The sequence below is a fragment of the Leiobunum rupestre genome, chromosome 11 (genome assembly GCF_980474605.1).
Source record: "Leiobunum rupestre chromosome 11, qqLeiRupe1.1.hap1, whole genome shotgun sequence".
NCBI classification, from domain to species: Eukaryota; Metazoa; Arthropoda; class Arachnida; order Opiliones; family Sclerosomatidae; genus Leiobunum; species Leiobunum rupestre.
This window is the reverse complement of record NC_143394.1, coordinates 34,595,189-34,621,384: the sequence shown is the minus strand read 5'-3', so window position 1 is coordinate 34,621,384 and position 26,196 is coordinate 34,595,189. Positions and strand designations below refer to the sequence as shown.

General features: G+C 37.0%; 1 protein-coding gene across 1 annotated transcript; it reads left to right on the top strand.

Moving 5' to 3' along the window:
- The first annotated feature begins 1,472 nt into the window (after positions 1-1,472).
- On the top strand, positions 1,473-16,361 carry LOC149922369 (sodium-coupled monocarboxylate transporter 2-like). The gene is made up of 17 exons (XM_090163363.1): positions 1,473-1,555; positions 10,126-10,539; positions 10,605-10,673; positions 10,747-10,798; positions 10,869-10,936; positions 11,008-11,088; positions 11,145-11,218; positions 11,296-11,439; positions 11,508-11,637; positions 11,694-11,782; positions 13,614-13,723; positions 13,781-13,848; positions 14,037-14,123; positions 14,295-14,440; positions 15,596-15,693; positions 15,750-15,856; positions 15,931-16,361. The coding sequence occupies exons 2-17, from the start codon at positions 10,165-10,167 to the stop codon at positions 16,003-16,005; spliced, it is 1,773 nt and encodes a 590-aa protein (XP_090019489.1). The 5' UTR covers positions 1,473-1,555; positions 10,126-10,164; the 3' UTR covers positions 16,006-16,361.
- Positions 16,362-26,196: the final 9,835 nt, after the last annotated feature.

The window sequence follows — 26,196 nt, the reverse complement described above, 5'->3', positions numbered from 1 at the left end:
TCTAAATTTTTTGACGTATGAAAATTTAAAGGTCAAATCTTGTTTTAGCGCAGTCAGCAGAGATAAGATGGTTAAAGGGTAGAACCCGTGGGTGGTCCACCTAGTTAGTTTTTTATAATTTATTGTTTTTTTTCAGTCGTATATTTTTATCTATTGTGTGTTTAGCGTATTCAGTTTTCAAGCGTAATCGTTCATTTATGAAGAAAATTTCGAGTTGTATACATCGTGCTCTTACACTTATGTTGGTGTGGTTTTTAACTGGGTCGTCATTACTTCGTAATTTATTTTAAACGTTTTCTCGACTGATTAAGATGTTTAATGCAGTTCATCAATTGGGTTTGTTTGTTTTTATTTATAAAGAGCCCTAACTAGTCCGTCTACGGTCATTTATTGATATACGAGCTGTCGTTTAGTCAAGTGGCTTTCTGTGCTTTGTGAATGGTAAGTTTTTCGCTTCTTGTTAATACATTTTTTTTGGTGTGGATATTTTTACATCTTTGATTCCCAATGCAGTCATTGATTTCCTGGGTGTGCGAGATATTGGAAATTGGACGGTATTGGTCTTTTTCACGCGGTATGTGTCACAACGTCAACAGGAAGTCTACGAGTCATCCACTACCAGATGTCGAATATAGCTATTCTACGGTATCTTCATCAAGGGCGAGTGTTGAAATAAAATGAGCGTTAAAGATGCGGCAAGTATGTCGTAAGCGAGAAAAATACAAATACCCTCTGTAGATATTTCTTTCATTAAAATTTGCTTCGTATTATATTTATATATAAACCGTAAATAGGGTTAAATTCAATTGTGCATTGTTTTAGCACGTCTAACTCGCTGTTGTAACTACTTAATTTATATTATTCTGAATAAATTAAACTATTGTTTCGTCTCAATTATTTTAATTAAAATTAAAGTTTTATACCCGGCGGGATTGAACCGGGATTACGTTTTTAGTAAATAACTCTGAATTGCGGAAATATCTTTAAGGGTCGTCTCGAGAAATTAATACCACTAGGGACGATTCTTCCGAGGAGAGGTAAATTTTGGCTTGCCAACTTGTTTTCTTTTACATTTGTTTTAGTTTTATATCTCCTTGATGCAAATATTCCACGGTGGTCATAAACAAGTAACGTAGACGTACTTTTAGGAAAAATATATTTCCCATGAACCTTATCACCTAGTAGTAAAACCTAATTTTCTACCCTTTCTCCGTGATAAGATGTAACAGAACGAATTCGGTTAATGATAGTCTGTAGTGGAGTGATTTCGAAATAGCAAGATTCTGAACAGGAAACTCGTCCCTTTCTACTCTTTCCGTTGGCAAAATAGTTGGTTAGTATGATGGCGAGAAATACGAGCGTACTCGCGTTTGCGTTATTTTTATCTTCAGATTCAATAATTCATCATTATTTCCCAAAAGTAAGCGTTATTTACACTTTTGAAAGCATTTCAATTTTCAATAGACCTTGGCTGGTCCGTCGAAAAGGCTGCCAGCCATTTTCCGGGCCTCCTCCAAATACTAGGAGCAGTTCGCGGAGAGTTGTCAGTCCGTCGGTAAGTAATGGTTTACGTTGTCATTGGCGAAACAGGCTATCATTAAAAAATTGGCATTGCGTGAATAGGAAGTGCCATAATTATGTTTATTATGTTACTTATTATACTACTAATGTTACTCTCTGGTTCTTGCCGCTTTATTTTAACTGAGGTTTTGAAAGATAAAACGGCAGTCTATTTTCGAACTATTTACGCCTGTAGAAGTGTTTCAACAACAAGGCAATTACGTATTGCAAACTAGTCCACATGTCTTCTTTCATATAGATTTATGAACGATAACAGTAATACTTACAAGCTAGTGCAAGGTATGGATTAAAGAAAATAAATGAAATACGGAAAACCAATATTTTTATTTAATTTAATTATTAATTAATTGTAAGGAAACAGAGCTGATTTTTTTAGATAAGTAAAAATTGTACTTGCCTCTTAGTTACCGTCTTTTGATTATGTCGGTTAAGGTGTAAAATTGGTTGTATTAGTTTCAATATACAAAATTTTATATAACCAAATTTACTTTCCTTTTTATAGAATTAACTCGTTCTTTGTAATAATTTTGTTTCTTATTTTGATAATTTTCAACCCTACTACACCAGGTCGGCTTAGAAACGGCTGTCAATCATAACTAAAGGCCTTTTCACACGAGCCAACATTTTGATCCAACTAGATGAGTCAACTTGAGTTGAGTAAACTAGTTGGTTCGTGTGAATAAAAGTTCGATGAGTTGATCCACCAAAAAAGTACGCGAGAAAAAAATGGATCACTGATCCATTTTTGCTGACTCAGCATTTTGATTTGAAAAGTTGGTTCGTGTGAAAAGGTCTTTATGCCAAATGATTGCTAGCCACAGGACAGTTGAGGTAGAATATTTGTGAGCTTAAAAAAATAACTGCCAAGCACCGGGCAATTAAGCTAGATATAAATGCATAGGGTAGGTACGCTTGAAAAAATTTCCTCGTTCGAGTGGTCAAGTAGTCAGAAAACTCCGTTCGGGTACTGGAGTACTCGAGTAGAGGGAAAAATCGTTCGGGTACGTGATTAATCGACGAGTTCTTTTCGGGTAGTCTAGTAATTAAGAAAAATTTGAAATAGCCTACTAATTACTCGTTAAATGGATGCTAACAACAAGTTCAAAAAGATAAAAATAATTAACGAAACGCTAAAGAACATTACTCAGAGAATTCCAACTCGTTGAGTAATTTACTGCCTGCAAACTGAACACATTAATGACATTGGTGATATTACAACATAGTAATTGCCTTGATTTAAGATCAATTCCTGTCACTAATTTCAAGAACTTCCAACCAGTTCACATTTTGTATTCATATAAGTTTATATTTTGAAACAAATAGACTTGATTAAAACTTTACCGATGTTTGGAAGTAAAACACACGTGAACAAGAGACGAATGAAAACAGGGCGAGGACTTTTAACCATGTGCCGAAAACGAAGATTTGTAAATGGGGGAGCTTTAGGTCCGGAAAACACCGACTGAAAATGCTAATAGATTTAAATTATTAAGTTTAAAACTAGCGTTTTAAACAAACTGAACATTAATTAGGATAAGTGTCAAATTGAACACAGAAAATACGTTAGATGCCGGGTCGAGCAGAGGTAACCTGGGGCCCGGGGACAAACTTACTCGCGGGCCCCTTCGAATTGCACCCCCCCTCGAGCCCTGATAACCTTTCCCAAGTTATCGTGAGCTTCTTCAATGGGTCCAACAGCTACGGGCCCCCCTATCACTCCCTCGTGGACCTTTTCACCCGGGCCCCGGGGATTTTGCCCCCCCCCCCCTCTGCACGACCCTCCTTAGATGCATTGTTTCCCCGAAGTTGACCGGGGATCTCCTTAAATACCACATCAGACCTAATGGACGAATTGAAGAGAGATAACTAAACAATATGGCACAGGCCATAATAGCAGCTTCACCCTTGCCTTTTATTTCCGTAACTGTGGCCCTAACATTTGCTGAAAAATCAGGGATTCAAAGCCCTGAAGGCTGAAATAGATATCACCTGGACGTATCGTTCATATTTGTCGCCTCATGCAGTGGTCACTGAAATAAATTGACCGTTTCGCGGGGACCTTTACTTCAGATTTTTATTCGGGGGCGAAAAACCTCTTTTGACCAACAAGAAAGGCTCGAGACTGGTATAGTAAAATAGAGGGTACTGATACCGAATCAATTAAATTAGTTTCAAACAGGGAACTAATACCGATCGAATCAATTAAATTTATACCAAATGCCGTTGATAGGAAATGATGGTTTCGCCGGGAGCCATGTTGAGCTAGCGCAGCGGAGTATTCACCAGCGGGATCATCGCGAGGGGTCCGTGATTCCGATTCTTAAGAATCCAATTCATCTGCTCTTCGCCACCAAAATATATTTAAACTAGCTGGGAAGCCCGGCCCCAGCTAGAAGTTGTTATTATGAGTGTTACAAAATCATACAAATTTCATGAATTTTCATTGTAAATAATATGTTATTTAAAAGAAAACGATAAGAATGATTTAATAATTTCCAATGTCAAAATTATAGTTAATATTATACCAGTAATTCAATAATATTAACTTTCAGTTTAGTAGTGTGATTGAATAGAGTAGTAAAATTAGGTCTATTTGACCAAATGTAGCATCATAGCATGTCATACCTCTTAGTTTTGGAGTGCAAAGGGACCCTCCTCTCCGAAGAATTATAGAGTGGCCAAATTCGGATCTTGTTTTCAAAAAGTACCATACCTTACAGGTTTGGAGCTCAAAAGCATCCCCACTACACTAACCTCCCCCCTTACAAGTTTCTAAGAGTTTGCAAATTTAGGCTTTTTTGGCCAAATGAAGTGAGTCTGGCCTTCGACTTTTAAATTTAAAAAGTACCACCCACCCGATAGCCTTCCCCCACACGGAGTTTTTAGAGTGCGCCATTTTAGGTCTTGTTCGCCAAAGGAAGAGTATCATTATAGTACCTATGAGTTTAAAAGTTCAAAAGTCGCCCACTCAATTGCGCCCCGACGTTATTTACAGTTGGGAAACTCAGGTCTCGTTGGCTAAATCAAATGTATCATTCCTTTGATTTTGAAATCTCACGAGCATCGTTACTCGAGACTTTAGCACCGAAATCCTCCGTCAGCCCCACCCCTCGACTTAACATGGTCATGAATCTCTGTGGACCTTGCCAGCTTAACATCTTAGGCCCAGGGCCCATGCGAACAAGAACGTCGGTTTAACTCTTCTGTTTTTCTTCGACTGAATTCAAACTGACTATTTTCTAGTTTTCTCGACACTAATAAAAGAAAATAAATTTCGTTGATAACCATCGAATAATTAAAGTAACAATACACAAAGGCCGTGCTTAGAGATCTCGCGGCCCCGGACGAAATGCATGGGCCAAACTGACAAGGAGAGTACCCGAGGTGTTTAAATTGCCGATTTGGTTTAAAGTCGGCCGTAATGTAGACCTATAGGAGATAAGAAATTTCCCAAAAGGAGACGTTGCACTACCCATTCGATTTTCCATGGCAACCGAAAATGTTTTTGACCACTTAAAACAAAAATAAGATTTTTTCCTTATTTTACCCAAAAATTCGAACAATTTTACCCCAAAAATGTACCAATTTACCCAAACTTGATGAAATTTACCAAAATGTTGTCCAAATTACCCTTTTCGTGATTTTCAATTTATTTTAAAATTTTTGTAGGTGAAACCGAGAAAATCCCATGTTTTTTTAAATGGAGATTTCTAAGTTTTAAGTGGCCAAAAACATTTTCGCTTGCCATGGAAAATAGAACGTCTCCTTTTGCGAAATTTCATATCTCATATAGGTCTACATTAAGGCTGACTTTGAACAAAATCGGCAATAAACACCTCGGGTACTCTCCTTGTGAGTGTAGTGGCCCTCCGGTATATACATCCCTATGGTAAAATTTTAGAGGCCCTGTGCGACCGGCCGGTTCGCCCCCCCCCCCCCCACCCCCTAAGCACGGCCCTGCAAAGGGCGCTCAAGGGCGAGGAGTGGTTTAAATCCCCCCAATGGAATTAAAACCTTGAACTTTGAGACACGAACTTTTGCCGAGGCGTAGAAAGGTGAAGTTGGGTCCTTCGTTAGTGGGGCGTTAGAGTGCTTCTGGCAGGGCCGTCTTAAGACCTTTTGGGGCCATGGGCTAAATTATTTCTTAAGACTATTGCGATCCCCAACGGTCAGCTTTGGATGTCTGTGGTCTAAATTCAACTACACAAAAATCAAACCAAAGCTTTTAATTTCAAAAGTAAAACATAGTCCTACTGAAAATAAGATTTTTACTGACAGTGACTCGCTGTTAGGTTTTAGAAATTGTTGGTACCGTATGATGCGCGATGTGGCGATGAGTCAAATTACTTTAGACGTAACTAAAAGATACCTAATATCAAGAGACATAGAAGAAAAAGAGTCTGCCTCGAAAGCTCTTCCCTAGCTTCCACCACAGGTTTCCTGAAAACTTCCAACTTCACCAACACCAACCTCCCTCTTTCGCCCTATCCTAGCGAGCCAATCATATTGTTAGAATTCAAATCTTTATTTTGGGGAAAAATAGTATCGCGACACTAGCGACCCTATTAGTAATTCGGCCATTCGGGCGAATTCACGGAACTTCGTCTGCTTTAGTTGACGAGTTTCCAAACTCAGGCTTAATTACGTTATAATCGTTTTTTATTATACTTTTACGTGAAATAAATTTTAAAATGTCGGGAAAGAAAAGTAGGGTGAAGTTGACCAATAAGTCAACGCAGTACAATGCTTTTGCAAAGCTTAAATATGTTCGGGAAATTGGTGTTCAGTGCCTTATCAAGAGACATGTTAAGAATCAATCAGCTCAGTACAATGATTATGTAAAGTCTAAAGGTGTTCAGGATTCCCATTTCAATTGGTTTTTAAAATTTTCAGTACTTATAATATTAAATAATACACTAAGCCTTGGTAAAAACGTGGTTAGTTGCAACTATGCAAGGAGTATAATTTCAGCAGCACTATTTTTCTCAGCCGAATAACGCATTTTCAAAGTGCTATGCCCGTCAAATTTCTAGTAATCTAGCGCCCCCCCAATGGGGAAAAGAACTGAGGGAGTAGTTGGAAGTTTTCACGGCACACTGGGGCAGCGCTGAGGCAGACTCTTTTTCTTCTATGTCTCTTGCTAATATTAAATGAGTATAAATAATATTTAATTAACTAATCCCTTATCCCTAGAGTAGAGGCGGTATGGATGGCCTTTCCGGGGCCCCCAAACTGGCTGGAGGCCCTGGGCTGTAGCCCACTTAGCCCATGCCTTAAGACGGCCCTGGCTTCTGGTCAGAACTTTCCGACACTATAACCTGGCAAATGTTTCCAGGAGCGAGAAAGGCGAGGACGGAAAATTTGAAGCTGGGACTAAAGGCTTACCTCTCTCGAATCCCTTCAGTGCCCAGCCTTTTAAAGGCGATTCTCCCGCTGCTGTCACTGTCGGAGATGCACCTGGGGCGCCCTCCGTGGCCAGCCCCAGAAGCGAGACTTAATTATGTCCGTCCTATGCCTGTTGTGGTCCGTCCGTGACAATATAAAGAATTTGTATACAAAACTTTCTCTAGCATCGTTAGCCATAGAGTAACCCACTCACATTGAGTGTAAGGCTATGATCGAAACTTGTTAACACTCCTTGCACGCAAAATCTTGTTTTCGAGGCGTGACATAAACAAGTTCGCCATAACGTACAATATCTGGATAAAAAAGTAAGTTTTCACTCTAAAAAATTTAAAAACATTACCATCGCTCTTCGGACTATATATATCAAACCCTCGAAAACAAGATCGCCCGTTAGTTTTAATATTTCACGCTCTTCCATAGGGCCTCCCACTCTATGATCGTTAGGCTTGGTTTGTTTTTACCTCTCCGAGGGGACAAAGACAACCACCGTGTCTGTGTGTCTGTCTGTCAGGCCTGCGAACGCGTTCGCATTTTCGGGGCAAAGGGTAATCACTGCGTACGCAGTCGAATAACCGTTTTAGCAGTTTTAAAGGTTGGCAAAACCACCGTGTGACGGTAAGCGTTAACGGACAAGTTTGCGATTGCGTTGGTTGTTGCTTTTGGTTAACGATCACCGTCGCGGCAGTTGTAATGTTTATGTGTTGGGTGGGAATCTTGAGTAGGTGTTATTACGGTTGTGTTTGTTGTGTTTGTGGTGTTTGTGTTTTCTATGTATGCGCGTTTATCTCCAACTTCTTCTTATTCTTGACTTTTGGGACGGATCGAGTGCTGAGTGTTATGGCAACCTCTTAACATCCAATGGCAGGGTTACGTCTTAGTGTCAATTTGCGATCGTATCGAGCGGGATTTGAACCAAAAACCTCCAGTATGATAGGCGGACGTTCTACCACAGAACCACCGATACTTATTACGCTTCTTCGGAAATTAGACTTTCAGATTTATCGGAAGTGTATATTACTAATTAATAGAGAATTAAATTTCGGTGTTTATTTATATAGAACGAAATTTCGTGTTCGATTTAAATTTTTACATCGAAGATATTTTAATGTAGCGCCTTCTCTGTTGATTAAAAACGAATGCGCTGCCCAGGTTTCGAACCCGGGCCGTTCTACTTGACAAGAAAATGCTTTACCACCGAACCACTGACAAGTATACGACTATCTAAATTTTTTAAAAACACCTTTGGCGAAAGTCCGTTCTTTTTTACGCTATTATGAGTTTATTGATGTCAAATATTTCCATAATGTTGTTAACATTTATTCAATAACAGCTTTATCGAAAGTCTTTTAAGCAGTTTTAAAGTTGTTATCGTCAATTTATCCCGTAGAATTTTATTTTTTTAGATATGTATAAAATTTTCAAATGTGAAAATAAATTAATTTGAAGTTAAATTATTTTCAAATGTGAAAATAAATTAATTTGAAGTTAAATTATTTTCAAATGTGAAAATAAATTAATTTGAAGTTAAATTCGATGGCCGTCAGGAATCGAACCCGGGCCACATTGTTAAAACGCGGACGTTTTACCGATGAGCCTTTGACATCTTGAAATACCAGTAAAACCGAGATAAAAATAAATGTAATATTTGTTTGGGTGGTAAGATTATAAACACCCTACGAAGATGTTTATTTTGTTTTTTCGGAAGCGTATTTAATAGAGTACGAAATTTTGGTTTAATTGAAATAGAATTGAAATTGAAATTATTGCATCGAAGAAATTCTAATTTAGCGTTTTCTCTATTGATTAAAAACAAATGCGCCACTCAGGTTTCGAACCCAGGCCATTCGGCTTGGCAGTCGAGCGCTCTATCACAGAACCACCGATAGCTGCCTAGCTTCACTGAAAATAAGACACTCATCGTAAGCATAATAGGTAATAAAGTCTTGAATTTTTTTATGAATGAATTTATGAAGGCCTAATCTGGTTTTTTTACGAATTAAATTATGTTGATTTAATCTTGTTAAAGTCTACATTTTTTACGTATGAAATTTTAAAGGTCAAATCTTGTTTTAAAATATAAAAAGTATCTGGGTTTCAGGCAAAGTAAGGGTTTTATGTTATTTTTACTGATCGAGATAATCGAGATAACGTTGTTTTTGGTCTATTCTTGGGTATTGTTGGTTTTTTAAGCTTATTTTTCGAAATCGTTCAGTTTTAGTGGAACCTTTAAAGTGGTTACATCGTGGCTTAAAGCTTATCCGGTTTCATTATAATAACGTCGAAAATTCGTATTTGTGAATGGTAAGGTGTTGCGCTTCTTGATTTTCTATTGCTTGGTTTTGAATTAATTTATTACTCGACTGTGTAATAATATTTTTCTATGAGCTATTTTGATCCTGAAGTCTGATTGATTGGGATATTATTAGAAATTTTTTCTATTCGTTATTTTTGTTCTTAGCCTGATCGATTGGGTTGTTATTATATATTTTTCTATTGGTCGTTTTGGCTCCAAAGTTTGGTCGATTGGGTTTTGGTATTTTAATTTTTTGATTGTGTTGAGCTTTTTGGCGGTATTGTTGGCTTTTAATTAAATTTTTTTCGTGTGAAGTGGTTTAAAGAAGGTTTTTTGTGTTGTTATTTCGTAAGCGAGAAAAATTCAAATACCCTCTGTAGATATTTCTTTCATTAAAATTTGCTTCGTATTACATTTAACTGATAAACTTGTTCTGTAAATAGGGTAAAATTCAATTGTGCGTTGTTCTAGTTCGTCTAACTCACTGTTGTAACTACTTAATTTATAATATTCTGAATAAATTAAACTCGGTTGTTTCGTCTCAAATATTTTAATTAAAATTAAAATTTTATGCCGGGTGGGATTGAACCGGGATTACGTTTTTAGTAAATAACTCTGATGTGCGGATATATATTTAAGGGTTATCTCTAGAGATTAATACCACTAGGGACAATTCTTCCGAGGAGAGGTATATTTTGGCTTTCCAACTTGTTTGTATGAATCTCGCACTGAGAGCTCTTCTACGTTATCGCTTTTTCCTTGAATAAATCTACGTTTACAATCATACACGTGCTCTCTATTTATTTGAAGCAAATTTAAAGCCAGATGTTTTTTCTCATCAATAGTCAAAAGGGTTCCCAAATAAAGTAGCGCAAGATAGAACCATGGACAACCAAACGAAGCAGCTCTGTTCTTTGATCCCGGAGCGACGGATATTTTCGGGATGGGATTACGCCGTCTTCGTCTTCCTGTTTGTGGTGTCTTCGTCGATTGGAATTTATTACGCCTGGAAAGACCGAAATGCCGAGAGCAGCGACAAGTTCCTGAAGTTGGGTGGTGAAATCGGCTTACTTCCGGTCAGCCTGTCCTGGATCGCCGGCACCGTGTCAGCCATCACCATCTTAGGATATCCCGGTGAGATGTACACTAACGGAAGCCAATACTGGTTTTGCGTCATCGGTCTCTTGATCTCCGTCATTGCGACGGTGTACCTCTTCTTGCCGGTACTCTACCACCTCAATTTGTCCTCCATCAATAAGGTACTCGCCCATTCGCGAAGCTTCTTTGGTACCAGATGTTAATCCGTGGTTGATATTTATTCCAGTATTACTTTATGCGATTCGAGTCAAGATTTCTGAGGTCGTTCTGTTCGTTGGCGTCCATTCTTAGCTCGGTAAACACGTTTCATTAATTCATTTATATTTCAACTTTAAATTGGGAATCCTCTAATTTTCTAACGCTCGCAGTTGTTTTACATGGGCGCCGTGCTGTATGGACCATCTCTGGCAATTAGTTCTGGTAAATTCTTAACCGCATTCTGTATATTAGCTAAAAATTAATCATTGAATTTGATTTCTGGACCTGTTAGTAACCAACCTCAACTTATGGACTTCGATAATCACTTTGGGCGTCGTTTGCACGTTCTACACGACTATTGTAATATTATCCGTCTATGTACTTGCTAGCAATATTAATTACTTTTGTTAATTATAATTGACCCGTACCAGGGAGGGCTGAAAGCGGTTATTTGGACGGATGTTTTCCAAATGGTCATCATGGTTGTGGGCCTAATCGTAGTCATAATTAAAGTAAAGATATTACGGAACAGACCTTGATGGGATTAAAAATATTTTTATTATCGAAGATATCCAACGACGTGGGCGGTTTCGGTCAAGTGTATGATATTGCCGATAAGGGACAAAGAATAAACTTTTTAAAGTAAAGGTTAACCTTCGAAATAAGCGCGGCGTAGTTCTAAAATGAAAATAATTGTCTTTTTTCGCGATTGCGACCAGGAAGAAGGTGGACGTTTTTCAACCCGAACCCTCGCTTTGGGACAGCATTTTCTGCAGCGCCATTATGTTCACGTCGGACTTCGTGGTCAGTCATATGGGAGTTCAACGAATGTGCGGCATGTCCTCGTACAAGAAGGCAAAGATGCGAGTTACCTCATTTTAAAACGTACTCTATCCCACCCTGTCCAAACAATACGTGTTTTCCAACGCAGAATTACCTGGCTCAATCTACCAGGGGTGGCCTTCCTGACGACCTTAGCCTGCTTAAGTGGCATATGCCTTTACGCTTTCTACTCAGAGTGTGACCCCTTGACCACGAAAGCCGTGGAGAAACCCGACCAAGTATAATGCGTTAATGCTATCGCCCTATAACTCTGAACACCAATTTACTCTTTTAGTTGATGCCCTACTACGTCATGAATGCCTTCGCGAACATACCAGGTCTGCCGGGCATCTTCATTGCTTGCGTCTTCAGCGGGTCTTTAAGGTACCGATATCTAAAATGCATTTCATACTACCAGAAGTCTATAATATGGATCCGTTAAGTATATATAGCTGTAAGAAAATATTTCATTGTGAGCTAGTCACGACAACACGTCATCGGATAAATAAATTCGCCCCTTAGCAAGGCTTTTTATTAGGATCAAATTTGAGTCATAAACCGTTGGATCTAAAAGTTTTAAATACTTCATAATTTGAATAAAACTCGTTCAGCGATTCATTAGGAACATGAATTATTACACACGGGAATATTCAATCTCGCGACCTCGGGATAAGAAGGAGCCCATTAAAAATGTAAAACTCTGTGATTGGCTGTTAAAGGATTTTAGAAAGTTAACTGAAGCTAGTTCTATCGATTTTATATTTCAAAGTTATAACGTAAAATTATGATATTCCAATTCTTTTAATCAATCGAACTTTATTTAAATACACTTTGTGAAAAACGAAGCTCTCATGTGGATTTCAGGGTAATTTTGTTTACTCGCCTATCACGGGGGATCGATTACCCGTTATACGCTTTTACCATTTTCAAAACCATATTTTTTGTAAGACTTCTTTATTTGCTTTTTTATATGCGCATAGTTACATGACTAACCATAAATTATTTTAAAGGCGTTATAATAAAGTTTTATAACAGCTGTTTCATACAAAAATTCTAGTGATGAAAATGTTTACTCGAGGTTTTCCGCGTGAAAGGCGAGCCTGCTCCTTCGTAGAAACAGATAGCAGAACAGGAAAAAGTTGGTGGCACTTTATTTTATTGGTCGAGAAAAATAGGTATAGCAAGGACACTTCCCAACAAACAACACGCCTAAGGTCGATTGGCGCCTAAGGTCGGGTGGCACCTAAAGTCGGGTAGCGCCTATGTCCGGGTGGCGCCAAAGGTCGGGTGGGGGCTGTTAATTAAAAACAAAATGTTAGCAATCCTGTAACGAAATATACCAATCATTAACGTAGATTTTTTTTACACGGCTCGAACCATTGAGTTGGGAATATTAATATAGAGATCCAATCAAATCTGTTCCCCGCGAAAAAAGTTTTTGAAAATTACGAATTTGTCGTCTCCTCTAAAATGACGAGAAAACGTTATCATATGACCCGTGGCGCCATCCATTATTTTTGAAAAATTAATATTTTTGCCGGAAAACGCGTCTTATTTGAACGAAGCATTGAAAGATAGACGGCGCCACGGATATAATGATAAAGTTGCTCGTCATTTGGGAGCAGACGGCAGTATTCTTATTTTTTAAAAACTTGTTTCGCGAAATACTGAAATCCGACGTTTTGATTGGACCTCTAGATTAATATTCCCAACTCAATGGCTTGAACCAAAATATGATAGATTTAATAATTTTTAACACAATGTAAACAAATTTATCTATTACGATATTGCGCTCCATTTTTTAAATACGATTGGAATTAAAAATAAATGTTCTTCTGCAGTAAGATTTATATCAAATAGATTTGCACTAATGTTTTTTCACATTTTGGAATCCTATTATTTGAATCCATGTTTTTTTCTAAACTTTTTGGAATTTTGAATTATTCAAATTATTTGAATAACGACGGAATCAAATTATTTGAATCAAAGGGGAACCAAATTATTTGAACAAAACAGGAATCAAATTTAATATTATCAAACATGATTTATAAACGTTTAGATCCAAAAAGCGTTAACTTTGATACAATTATGAAATGAGATGAGGAATCAGTGTCTCGACCAAATCGGTGAAACGTTTCCATACTCATACCTACGGAACATATTATAGACTGATGATGATATTAACTCCTAGCTAACCATGTTTCTATTCTGGCAGTACCATGTCTTCTGGCTTGAACGCGATGGTCGCGATAACTTGGAACGATTTCCTAAAACACGTTTTCAAAGTGCAAGGAAAGACTGAAGTGTATTTGACTAAGTTAATTGGTACGTCAGTCAGTCAGTGCGAAAGTACTTATTGCCTAAATTTTGGTCCACTTTCAGCCATTTTTTACGGAGTCATCGTTATCGGAGTCGCCTTTCTGTCGTCCAATTTTGGCTCAATTTTACAGGTATCGATATATCGCGTGACTAGTGGGACCGGACTGGCTACCTGAAAACGAAATGGACTAGTTTTAAGTGCTTCTTGAGGTTAGGGCGTGGAGGGCCATCGTCATTTCACTATATTGGCCGGTCCGGCTTTAAGAACAATGAGCATTAAAGCGACCACGGCACTCACCCGTGTCGTGGTATCTTACAGGCGTACTTTATGCTGTCCAGTCCAATGAACGCCGTTGTCCTTGGAGTCATGATCCTGGGAGTTCTGGTTCCGTTCTCCAATTTGTCCGTAAGAATTGATTTCCAATCGCGCTTTTGACTAGAAAAATAACCGAATTTGTAGGGGGCCATATCCAGTATTGTCGTGTCCGTCACCTAATAATAATAATAATAATAATAATCAGCTAGGCTAATACCCAAGGCACCACCTTAGGCCTAAGTCATCATGCGACTTTTGAAGCCTTTATGGGCCGGAATCGGAGGAGCGCTTGTGTCCAGACCAAGGTTCAGTCTGCCCACAACGACGGAAGGATGTCCCGCCTTCAACGCTTCCATTTGTTACAACCGCACCGAACAGGAGGTCGACGTGCCTTTCGAGTTGCCATCGTAATTAAACTAAATATTTTTTTAATGATTTTCGGTACCATTTCACGAGCTTCCACATTTACTGAACGTCACTCAAAGCGAAACAATTATAATATTTATCTTAAGCTTTATTAATTAATGAAACTGGAGTTTGGAGTAATGGAAATACCGTTGCACGATCTAGTTCGATGAAAGTCCAACCGTGGCGCTGGTGTGATGCAGGGTGTTAACTAAAAAACGATACAGAGCCAATTACTCAAAATGTGTTTTATGTAAGAATTTGAAATTTGCAGGTTACATAGAGGGTGCAGGGGGACAAATGACAATGAAAATTTCAATGACCTTGAACCAGGTCTTCAAGGTCATTCAAAATTTATCTCGATAACCGTTAGGATTAGAAGAATGGTACCAATTAAAAATGTGTTCTACCACACACGACCTTATGGTTTTTGGTCTAACATTTCTCGGATTCCCATTGGTTAAATTAGATCGGGTCCAAGCTGTTTAGACTTAAAATTAAACGTAGAACACATTTCTAATTGGAACCATTCTTCTATTCATAATGGTTCTCGAGATAAAATTTGAATGACCTTGAAGACCTGGTTCAAGGTCATTGAAATTTCCATTGACATTTGTCCCCCTGCACCGTCTATGTAACCTGCAAATTTCAAATTCTTAAATAAAACACATTTTGAGTAATTGGCTCTGTATCGGTTTTTAGTGAACACCCTGTATATCCAATTAAATGATCTTCCGCGTCTCGCTGCAGTTTGTATAAATTAAAGTTTGGTCAAACTCAACAAAACCTACACCGTGTTCGTGTCTTATACCTTTCAGGAACATTTAAAAAATCCCTTTTGTTGCATGTGCACTATTGGCCGCCATATTATAGAGTGTTTTTTGACCCCGTGTATTTTCGAAAACAACGAGAGATTAGTGTATGTAATATTTGGAAAATGGTATTCCGTTCTTTCTAATCGTTGAAAAACCTCCAACTCCAAAGGGGCATTCTAAAAGACAGAGACCGACGTTGTAGAATTGAACTCTAGGGATGGTTCTGAAAACAGAGAATTCGGTTTCTACGGTCATGCAAATCACGGGGAGGAATGTTAATTATATTAAGAGCTATATTGAAGCAGCAATATGATAAAAGCGATACATATATTCATATTACAGGAATATATCAATTATGCAGTATTTTTCTCCCTATTTCATCACAACGGCCACGTTGGTAATATCGTTGCTCACGGGAATAATCGTGAGTGCTATTACTGGTAAGATATTGGGTGGAATTTGAAACAAAGCAGTTCTTTATATTTACTTTTTGTAGGTGGGGCAAAGAACAGTGCTGTAAATAGTAATCTGGTACATCCGGCTGTTGTCCAAATGGCAATAAAATTGCAACAAAAGAAGAGATATACGTTCTGGTTTCCGAAGGTAATGATTTTCGCATTTTAAAACATGAAAATATCTGGAATAATCTGAAGCCTCTCTCGCCCCTTTGACACTAGTTTCTCACGAAGCGCCCTGTCGAGAATGCGGAAGACGAGATCCCCATTGAGCGAGTGGAAAGTTGCCTTCCCTGAAAATAACGTACCAGCAAAAGTGACATAAGACCCAAAAGTGTGTCAACTCTACCTTTGCGTCCGTTGAAATATTTACTGAGAGCTAATCTCACAATTGACTACACAACCTACTAGTTGGAATAGTACTAGAAACCTTATATTTAGTCTATGGTCTGGTGTGATTTTATCTCTTCGATTTATTCTCCCGTAGACATACGTTCTAAAACGCCTCACTTGGCGGCGCTGAAGTGGAGGAAATTTCAAATTTTGATGACGTATTTTCAACCCCCTCTCCCACTCTCTCTTTTTACTTCGCGACAAGCTCTCATTAAACATTATACCGTACTGACACACTTTTGGGTCTTATGTCGCTTTTGGTACCAGCACATTGTTGTTTCTTCAGTTTAATGTATAATTTTTGGGTTAAGGTTTATTAAAGTATATTAACAAATATACGCCACCTGGTGTTGCCTAGGTAAACCATTGTGTTAACACAAATTAAAAAGGTGCTTCGCGTGCATCATTTTTAGTCTGTGTAAAAAATTAAAACCACGATAATTTTCCTTTAATAAGTTGTTAAAATTTAATACGAAAACCTTGAAAATGTCGAGTATAGATGCTTTTACACAGTGCAATTTGTTTTTACAAAACAAGCCGAAGTTAAGATATAAATCAGTACTCTGCAATATAATTGAACGACTAGAAAATAATGTCAATGGCATGGAGTATACTTCAGAAGCTCTAACACATATTTACATACATTTTCAGACTTGAACAATACTAAAAATAACTCTCTTCTTTCCAAAATAAACGGACGCGTAAGGTTTCCCGAATAACGAATTATTTTCTGTACGTTTTCTATTATTATTAACTAACAGATGTTTAGCTTATATACACTAAGCCTCGGTTGACAGACGACGTTTCGCGTAGTTTTTTTTCTAAGAATAATCACGGCCTGTAAATTTTAGAGGACCGGTATTCCCGAGGTATTTTACGCCCCGTTCACCGATCAGGCTGACGGAAGTCGCTCAAGGTCATTAACTAAAGCGCTTGTATTTCGGTCGGCCAGATTTCAGATAACATGCGTGGGGGGGGGGGGGGGGGACTAGCTCTATGCCTGGTACAAATGACCTTGACGGACTCTCTCTCTCTATTTCGAATTGATTGATGCACAGGGAAACCAAAATTCTACAGAGGAAGGCAACGCTTTACTCGTCCTCTAAAATTTACAGTCCGTGGAATAATGATACATTTTACTTCACTAGAGGTGGTGCACTCGGATATTTTCCCGGCGGTCGGGAGGGACGAAATAAACGAAGTTAAATTTTCTACCCTCCCCCTGGCATACAAAGAAAACGTATCCCCCGAAAAAAGCGCTCGTTGATAATTTCGGTTCATGTATTTCTGGTACTTAGGGCTCTGCAAAGTATTCGTCATTATTCGATTTGACATAATTATTTGGTCATTTTTAGGCTAAACTATTCGCACCGACAAATCGAATTCTAGTTTTTAAAATTCTAGAATACCAAATATAGACTGGTTCACTTTTCGTCAAAATAGGATTCTAGCGGCATTTTGGGTAACATTTGGCCAAATGAGTTTTTTTTACTAATTCGGACCTCCTGAACACGAATTTCGATGTTGGCACTCCCGATTTTGGACCGGAAGCTCAGAATTCAAGATGGCGCCCAATATGGCGAACGTAATTCCGTAAATGCCGTCTTCAGGGTTATTTACGTCATAGAATGCGAAAATAATTGTTATAGACTGTTCAAGCAATTTATTAGCCCTGGCCCGAAATTTAAAATTCAAGATGGCGTCCATGATGGTGAACATAATATGTTAATCCAGAACCAACAAACACAAGGAGAACGCAGTTAGCCTTTAAACACGCTAACGCGGTTTTGTGTACAAATTTCATTGGACAAACCTTTACGCTGCACGCTTAACGGAGAGGGGGAAGACAATTTCCGAATTTCCTCTTCCGACGGCAACAGGCGCTAAAGCGTCTAACCAATGAAAAATGTACCCAAGAAAATGCACGACTTTTGACGGGTTGCATTCTCCTTGTGTGGGGTGCTGTGTTTGTTGCCCCTAGATGTTAATTAACATAGGAAAATCGAAGATTCTAAGGGTCCCCCCTATGAAATATTTGAAATTTTCTAATGCTATTTTTATTATTAAAAAAGTGGTTAAATTGGGGCATATATAATTAAACTGGGTAAATTTGTGTAAATGCAAGTAAATTTTGAAAAATTAGCGAAATTTTAAGAAATTGACAAAATGTATGTGAATTGCCTACATTCGGGATATAATAGGGCAAATTTACTTGAAATATCTAAAATTGCCCTAGTTAATTTATTCTAGGTCTAAATTTGCGTAGAATAAAAGAAAATATAGACCAAATATTGTAAATTTTTGGGTAAGTTTTCTGTAAATTTGGTTAAAATTGTATAAATTGTTGAAATTATTTTAAAATTCGATAAATTCGTGTAATTTTGGGTAAACTTTAGTAAATACGCGAAAAGGTAGAAAAGTCCTTAATAAAAAGAGAAGCAAAAAAACGAAATCATCAACAAATTTAAAGTCATTTCAAAATGAATAACTCGTACCAGGAATCCATACCTTTACTTGTAATACTTATCCTACCGTATAGCGTATGGTAAGATCACTTTGACGGCTTTGGCCCCGCCTACGAGACCAAAAATTACCTTTGCGCGCGCTACCCTCTCACGTTGTTGGTTGTTAAGTTAACATAGTGACGTCAAAAAAACCGTCAGGCACATCGAGACAAAAATCTGCCGCGATAAGCATTCCAAGTAGAGGTATGGATTTCTGCTCGTACCAATAGGTCTTCGAAAAAAATATAAAAACGCGAAAATCGGGTCAAATAGATCTTCGAGTCAAAAATAGAGGTCGGTGATGGTTAACTTTTATTCAATAGATAAAGCTCTCAAAATTATTCGTAAAATGTTTTGATCAAGTAATTTATATTTCTGTATTATCCGATTAATTTTTTAATAAATTTGTAAAATTAATCGGAAAAACGACGTTTTTTTCGATAAAAAGCTCAAATTTTACGAATAATACATGTTTTTTAAACATTTTCCGAAATATTAACCGGCAAATGTCTTTGTTTACAATTTTTTCCCGAAAAAAATCAATTTAAACATGGATAATGATTAACCGTCCCCGACCTCTAGTCAAAAACCAATTTAGAAAAATTATAACCGACAGAATTTCCCCAAAGGTGAACCGCTTTCTCCATATTTGGGGCTCATTAAAACCGTGCACGTAATCTGGCATGTGACTAACTAAACTGAAAAGAAAAACTAAGTTTAATCCTTAAAATTTCAAAACTGGTTGCGTAGCAACGTAAAGCCAAATAGGAGAATAGTCTTGGATAATAAAATATACAAGAAGATTTTGAATTTGACCAGAAAAGGAATGGTTGTATCTGCTACCACGTGCTAAATTTGGGCCGAATTTTTCAAACACCGGTGTGTCCCTTTAATAAGAACCACCTATGGACTATGATGCAAAAACTGCTTAAAATGCAGAAAGGTAGAAAAGTCCACAAGGCGTCCGGAATTGATCAGACTGGGCATTTTTCTCAAAAACTACAAGGGATAGATTTTTAATTTATAGGGTATTATTTTTAACATGAATGCTTTATATTCAAATTTTTGGAAAATCGGAAAATATTTTCACGTTTTAGAAAAATGTATCTTAAAATCTTATCGGTTAATGTTTTTGAACCATAATATCCGAAGATTTTCTTCAATTGGGAACACGTGGAACGTTAACTCTTTTCTATTGCTTGTATAAGAGGTACAATATGGTACACATCAAGAAGGCATGGTATACAATTCATACTTTTTATATTAATAGTTTCAGATTCATTCCTAAATTCGTCTTTCAAATAACGCTTTTAAATATGGTGCTTTTATATCAATAATGAGTTAGAAAATGTCGTCTTCAGATCAATAACGCGTCTCCTATATATTCCTCACTTTTTCCCTTTCCCGCCGAGAAACGCATTCTCGTTTAATTAGTTTATTTAATTTAGTAAACTTGTTTAATATAATTTTAAACTTGTCACATTTACTTATTTCAACATAGTTTGTACAAAAATATGGCGTAGGCACGCGAAAAAAGCTTTTTTTTATCAAAAGGAATTCGATTTCCGCGCCTTCGCCCTGTATTCAAATCTTATTAAAACTTATCGCCGAAATAAGTAGCCCAGTACACAATATTATGTAATTTTTCCACGATTATCTATTTATTTTATGGAAAATTATAATATAAAACGGTCAAATAATTGCTTTAACAGTCTATAACAATTATTTTTGCATTCTACGACAAAAACAACCTTGAAAACGGCCTCGGTAGTGAAAATATCGTACTTGTAAGAAAACGTCCGCCATCTTGAATTCTGAGCTTCCGGTCCAAAATCGGGAGTGCCAACATCGAAATTCGTGTTCAGGAGGTCCGAATTAGAACTAGAACCATATATAACATAATTACTCGTAAGTATGCCACTGTACCTTTCTTCCATTCAAAAATCTTCACTAACGTTTTGTTTCACCACGAACCAGTAAAAAGGTGGACTACGTTAGATTTTAACCTTTTTATTAATCCTAGTAATTTTGGGAGTCACACTATTAGCTACTAACATATTTATTTAAGCCAATGGAAAACCTCTAAATTGAGAAGGAATTGTTTGCGTCGGAATTTTAGTCAGCCCAATGTAGCTATATTGAAATTTATAAACTCGCTCGGTTTGTGCGGATGAAGTTAAATAATGAGTAATTTAGAAAAATAAAAGGTTGGGGAAAATGATCAATATGTGATCGTTTTCCGAAAATGGAAAAAGTCGTCGAAGTGGAATATTCCACCAGCGTTATTAAAACCCATATCAAGCCTAGAAGAGTTAGGCCTAGGCTCAAAAGAATTTGCAAAGACTCCAATCTTGTAGATGCGCCAGAAAAGCTAAAGTTGCTAAACCTGAAATTCAACTATTTTTCCAATAAAACTGCTTCTATTATTTGACAATGCAAATTTATTTTAGAACGTGAGTCTCCGAGAGCTTCATTAATTTGCAAATTAATTATATTAACAGAACTTGACACTATATTGTAGTTCATTTTAGCTAATAAGCCTTGGTTGTTCAAACCGGTTTGGTTATTAAAATAATGGCCGTCGATTTATCAGAAGTAGAGCTAATTGAGCGACGGTATTATCGGCATTTGAGATTCGATGACGTCAAATATTACATCAAATATGACGTCAACTATTACGAAGAGTTCGGATGATGCAATATCTGTGAAACAAACCGTTAGTAAAGAAATAGAGCTAGTGGCATACTTATGAGTAATTATGTTACGTATGATTCTAGGCCAGGGGGGTCACTGGTCACCTGTCCACTTTCAAAAAAATTCTTATTTCCCACCCTGGGGCTGGGAGCAAGAAACGCCATTTATTTTGTATCCTCTCTTGTATTATCCTTGTTTGTGGGAAGAAATCGAGAAGTGTCTTGTTTTCTGAAGCTGTATTGTAATCGTTTTACTCATTAGCGATATTTGTGAATTTTAAGTGAAAGGCAGAAGCGACGTATTTTTAAAGCTTGGTAAAACCTACTAAATCATGCATACGCAACGGTAAGACTACTCCTTTTAAATTGTTTAATTTAATATAATTGAACGACTAGAAAATAATGTCAATGGCATGGAGTATACTTCAGAAGCTCTAACACATATTTACATACATTTTCAGACTTGAACAATACTAAAAATAACTCTCTTCTTTCCAAAATAAACGGACGCGTAAGGTTTCCCGAATAACGAATTATTTTCTGTACGTTTTCTATTATTATTAACTAACAGATGTTTAGCTTATATACACTAAGCCTCGGTTGACAGACGACGTTTCGCGTAGTTTTTTTTCTAAGAATAATCACGGCCTGTAAATTTTAGAGGACCGGTATTCCCGAGGTATTTTACGCCCCGTTCACCGATCAGGCTGACGGAAGTCGCTCAAGGTCATTAACTAAAGCGCTTGTATTTCGGTCGGCCAGATTTCAGATAACATGCGTGGGGGGGGGGGGGGGGACTAGCTCTATGCCTGGTACAAATGACCTTGACGGACTCTCTCTCTCTATTTCGAATTGATTGATGCACAGGGAAACCAAAATTCTACAGAGGAAGGCAACGCTTTACTCGTCCTCTAAAATTTACAGTCCGTGGAATAATGATACATTTTACTTCACTAGAGGTGGTGCACTCGGATATTTTCCCGGCGGTCGGGAGGGACGAAATAAACGAAGTTAAATTTTCTACCCTCCCCCTGGCATACAAAGAAAACGTATCCCCCGAAAAAAGCGCTCGTTGATAATTTCGGTTCATGTATTTCTGGTACTTAGGGCTCTGCAAAGTATTCGTCATTATTCGATTTGACATAATTATTTGGTCATTTTTAGGCTAAACTATTCGCACCGACAAATCGAATTCTAGTTTTTAAAATTCTAGAATACCAAATATAGACTGGTTCACTTTTCGTCAAAATAGGATTCTAGCGGCATTTTGGGTAACATTTGGCCAAATGAGTTTTTTTTACTAATTCGGACCTCCTGAACACGAATTTCGATGTTGGCACTCCCGATTTTGGACCGGAAGCTCAGAATTCAAGATGGCGCCCAATATGGCGAACGTAATTCCGTAAATGCCGTCTTCAGGGTTATTTACGTCATAGAATGCGAAAATAATTGTTATAGACTGTTCAAGCAATTTATTAGCCCTGGCCCGAAATTTAAAATTCAAGATGGCGTCCATGATGGTGAACATAATATGTTAATCCAGAACCAACAAACACAAGGAGAACGCAGTTAGCCTTTAAACACGCTAACGCGGTTTTGTGTACAAATTTCATTGGACAAACCTTTACGCTGCACGCTTAACGGAGAGGGGGAAGACAATTTCCGAATTTCCTCTTCCGACGGCAACAGGCGCTAAAGCGTCTAACCAATGAAAAATGTACCCAAGAAAATGCACGACTTTTGACGGGTTGCATTCTCCTTGTGTGGGGTGCTGTGTTTGTTGCCCCTAGATGTTAATTAACATAGGAAAATCGAAGATTCTAAGGGTCCCCCCTATGAAATATTTGAAATTTTCTAATGCTATTTTTATTATTAAAAAAGTGGTTAAATTGGGGCATATATAATTAAACTGGGTAAATTTGTGTAAATGCAAGTAAATTTTGAAAAATTAGCGAAATTTTAAGAAATTGACAAAATGTATGTGAATTGCCTACATTCGGGATATAATAGGGCAAATTTACTTGAAATATCTAAAATTGCCCTAGTTAATTTATTCTAGGTCTAAATTTGCGTAGAATAAAAGAAAATATAGACCAAATATTGTAAATTTTTGGGTAAGTTTTCTGTAAATTTGGTTAAAATTGTATAAATTGTTGAAATTATTTTAAAATTCGATAAATTCGTGTAATTTTGGGTAAACTTTAGTAAATACGCGAAAAGGTAGAAAAGTCCTTAATAAAAAGAGAAGCAAAAAAACGAAATCATCAACAAATTTAAAGTCATTTCAAAATGAATAACTCGTACCAGGAATCCATACCTTTACTTGTAATACTTATCCTACCGTATAGCGTATGGTAAGATCACTTTGACGGCTTTGGCCCCGCCTACGAGACCAAAAATTACCTTTGCGCGCGCTACCCTCTCACGTTGTTGGTTGTTAAGTTAACATAGTGACGTCAAAAAAACCGTCAGGCACATCGAGACAAAAATCTGCCGCGATAAGCATTCCAAGTAGAGGTATGGATTTCTGCTCGTACCAATAGGTCTTCGAAAAAAATATAAAAACGCGAAAATCGGGTCAAATAGATCTTCGAGTCAAAAATAGAGGTCGGTGATGGTTAACTTTTATTCAATAGATAAAGCTCTCAAAATTATTCGTAAAATGTTTTGATCAAGTAATTTATATTTCTGTATTATCCGATTAATTTTTTAATAAATTTGTAAAATTAATCGGAAAAACGACGTTTTTTTCGATAAAAAGCTCAAATTTTACGAATAATACATGTTTTTTAAACATTTTCCGAAATATTAACCGGCAAATGTCTTTGTTTACAATTTTTTCCCGAAAAAAATCAATTTAAACATGGATAATGATTAACCGTCCCCGACCTCTAGTCAAAAACCAATTTAGAAAAATTATAACCGACAGAATTTCCCCAAAGGTGAACCGCTTTCTCCATATTTGGGGCTCATTAAAACCGTGCACGTAATCTGGCATGTGACTAACTAAACTGAAAAGAAAAACTAAGTTTAATCCTTAAAATTTCAAAACTGGTTGCGTAGCAACGTAAAGCCAAATAGGAGAATAGTCTTGGATAATAAAATATACAAGAAGATTTTGAATTTGACCAGAAAAGGAATGGTTGTATCTGCTACCACGTGCTAAATTTGGGCCGAATTTTTCAAACACCGGTGTGTCCCTTTAATAAGAACCACCTATGGACTATGATGCAAAAACTGCTTAAAATGCAGAAAGGTAGAAAAGTCCACAAGGCGTCCGGAATTGATCAGACTGGGCATTTTTCTCAAAAACTACAAGGGATAGATTTTTAATTTATAGGGTATTATTTTTAACATGAATGCTTTATATTCAAATTTTTGGAAAATCGGAAAATATTTTCACGTTTTAGAAAAATGTATCTTAAAATCTTATCGGTTAATGTTTTTGAACCATAATATCCGAAGATTTTCTTCAATTGGGAACACGTGGAACGTTAACTCTTTTCTATTGCTTGTATAAGAGGTACAATATGGTACACATCAAGAAGGCATGGTATACAATTCATACTTTTTATATTAATAGTTTCAGATTCATTCCTAAATTCGTCTTTCAAATAACGCTTTTAAATATGGTGCTTTTATATCAATAATGAGTTAGAAAATGTCGTCTTCAGATCAATAACGCGTCTCCTATATATTCCTCACTTTTTCCCTTTCCCGCCGAGAAACGCATTCTCGTTTAATTAGTTTATTTAATTTAGTAAACTTGTTTAATATAATTTTAAACTTGTCACATTTACTTATTTCAACATAGTTTGTACAAAAATATGGCGTAGGCACGCGAAAAAAGCTTTTTTTTATCAAAAGGAATTCGATTTCCGCGCCTTCGCCCTGTATTCAAATCTTATTAAAACTTATCGCCGAAATAAGTAGCCCAGTACACAATATTATGTAATTTTTCCACGATTATCTATTTATTTTATGGAAAATTATAATATAAAACGGTCAAATAATTGCTTTAACAGTCTATAACAATTATTTTTGCATTCTACGACAAAAACAACCTTGAAAACGGCCTCGGTAGTGAAAATATCGTACTTGTAAGAAAACGTCCGCCATCTTGAATTCTGAGCTTCCGGTCCAAAATCGGGAGTGCCAACATCGAAATTCGTGTTCAGGAGGTCCGAATTAGAACTAGAACCATATATAACATAATTACTCGTAAGTATGCCACTGTACCTTTCTTCCATTCAAAAATCTTCACTAACGTTTTGTTTCACCACGAACCAGTAAAAAGGTGGACTACGTTAGATTTTAACCTTTTTATTAATCCTAGTAATTTTGGGAGTCACACTATTAGCTACTAACATATTTATTTAAGCCAATGGAAAACCTCTAAATTGAGAAGGAATTGTTTGCGTCGGAATTTTAGTCAGCCCAATGTAGCTATATTGAAATTTATAAACTCGCTCGGTTTGTGCGGATGAAGTTAAATAATGAGTAATTTAGAAAAATAAAAGGTTGGGGAAAATGATCAATATGTGATCGTTTTCCGAAAATGGAAAAAGTCGTCGAAGTGGAATATTCCACCAGCGTTATTAAAACCCATATCAAGCCTAGAAGAGTTAGGCCTAGGCTCAAAAGAATTTGCAAAGACTCCAATCTTGTAGATGCGCCAGAAAAGCTAAAGTTGCTAAACCTGAAATTCAACTATTTTTCCAATAAAACTGCTTCTATTATTTGACAATGCAAATTTATTTTAGAACGTGAGTCTCCGAGAGCTTCATTAATTTGCAAATTAATTATATTAACAGAACTTGACACTATATTGTAGTTCATTTTAGCTAATAAGCCTTGGTTGTTCAAACCGGTTTGGTTATTAAAATAATGGCCGTCGA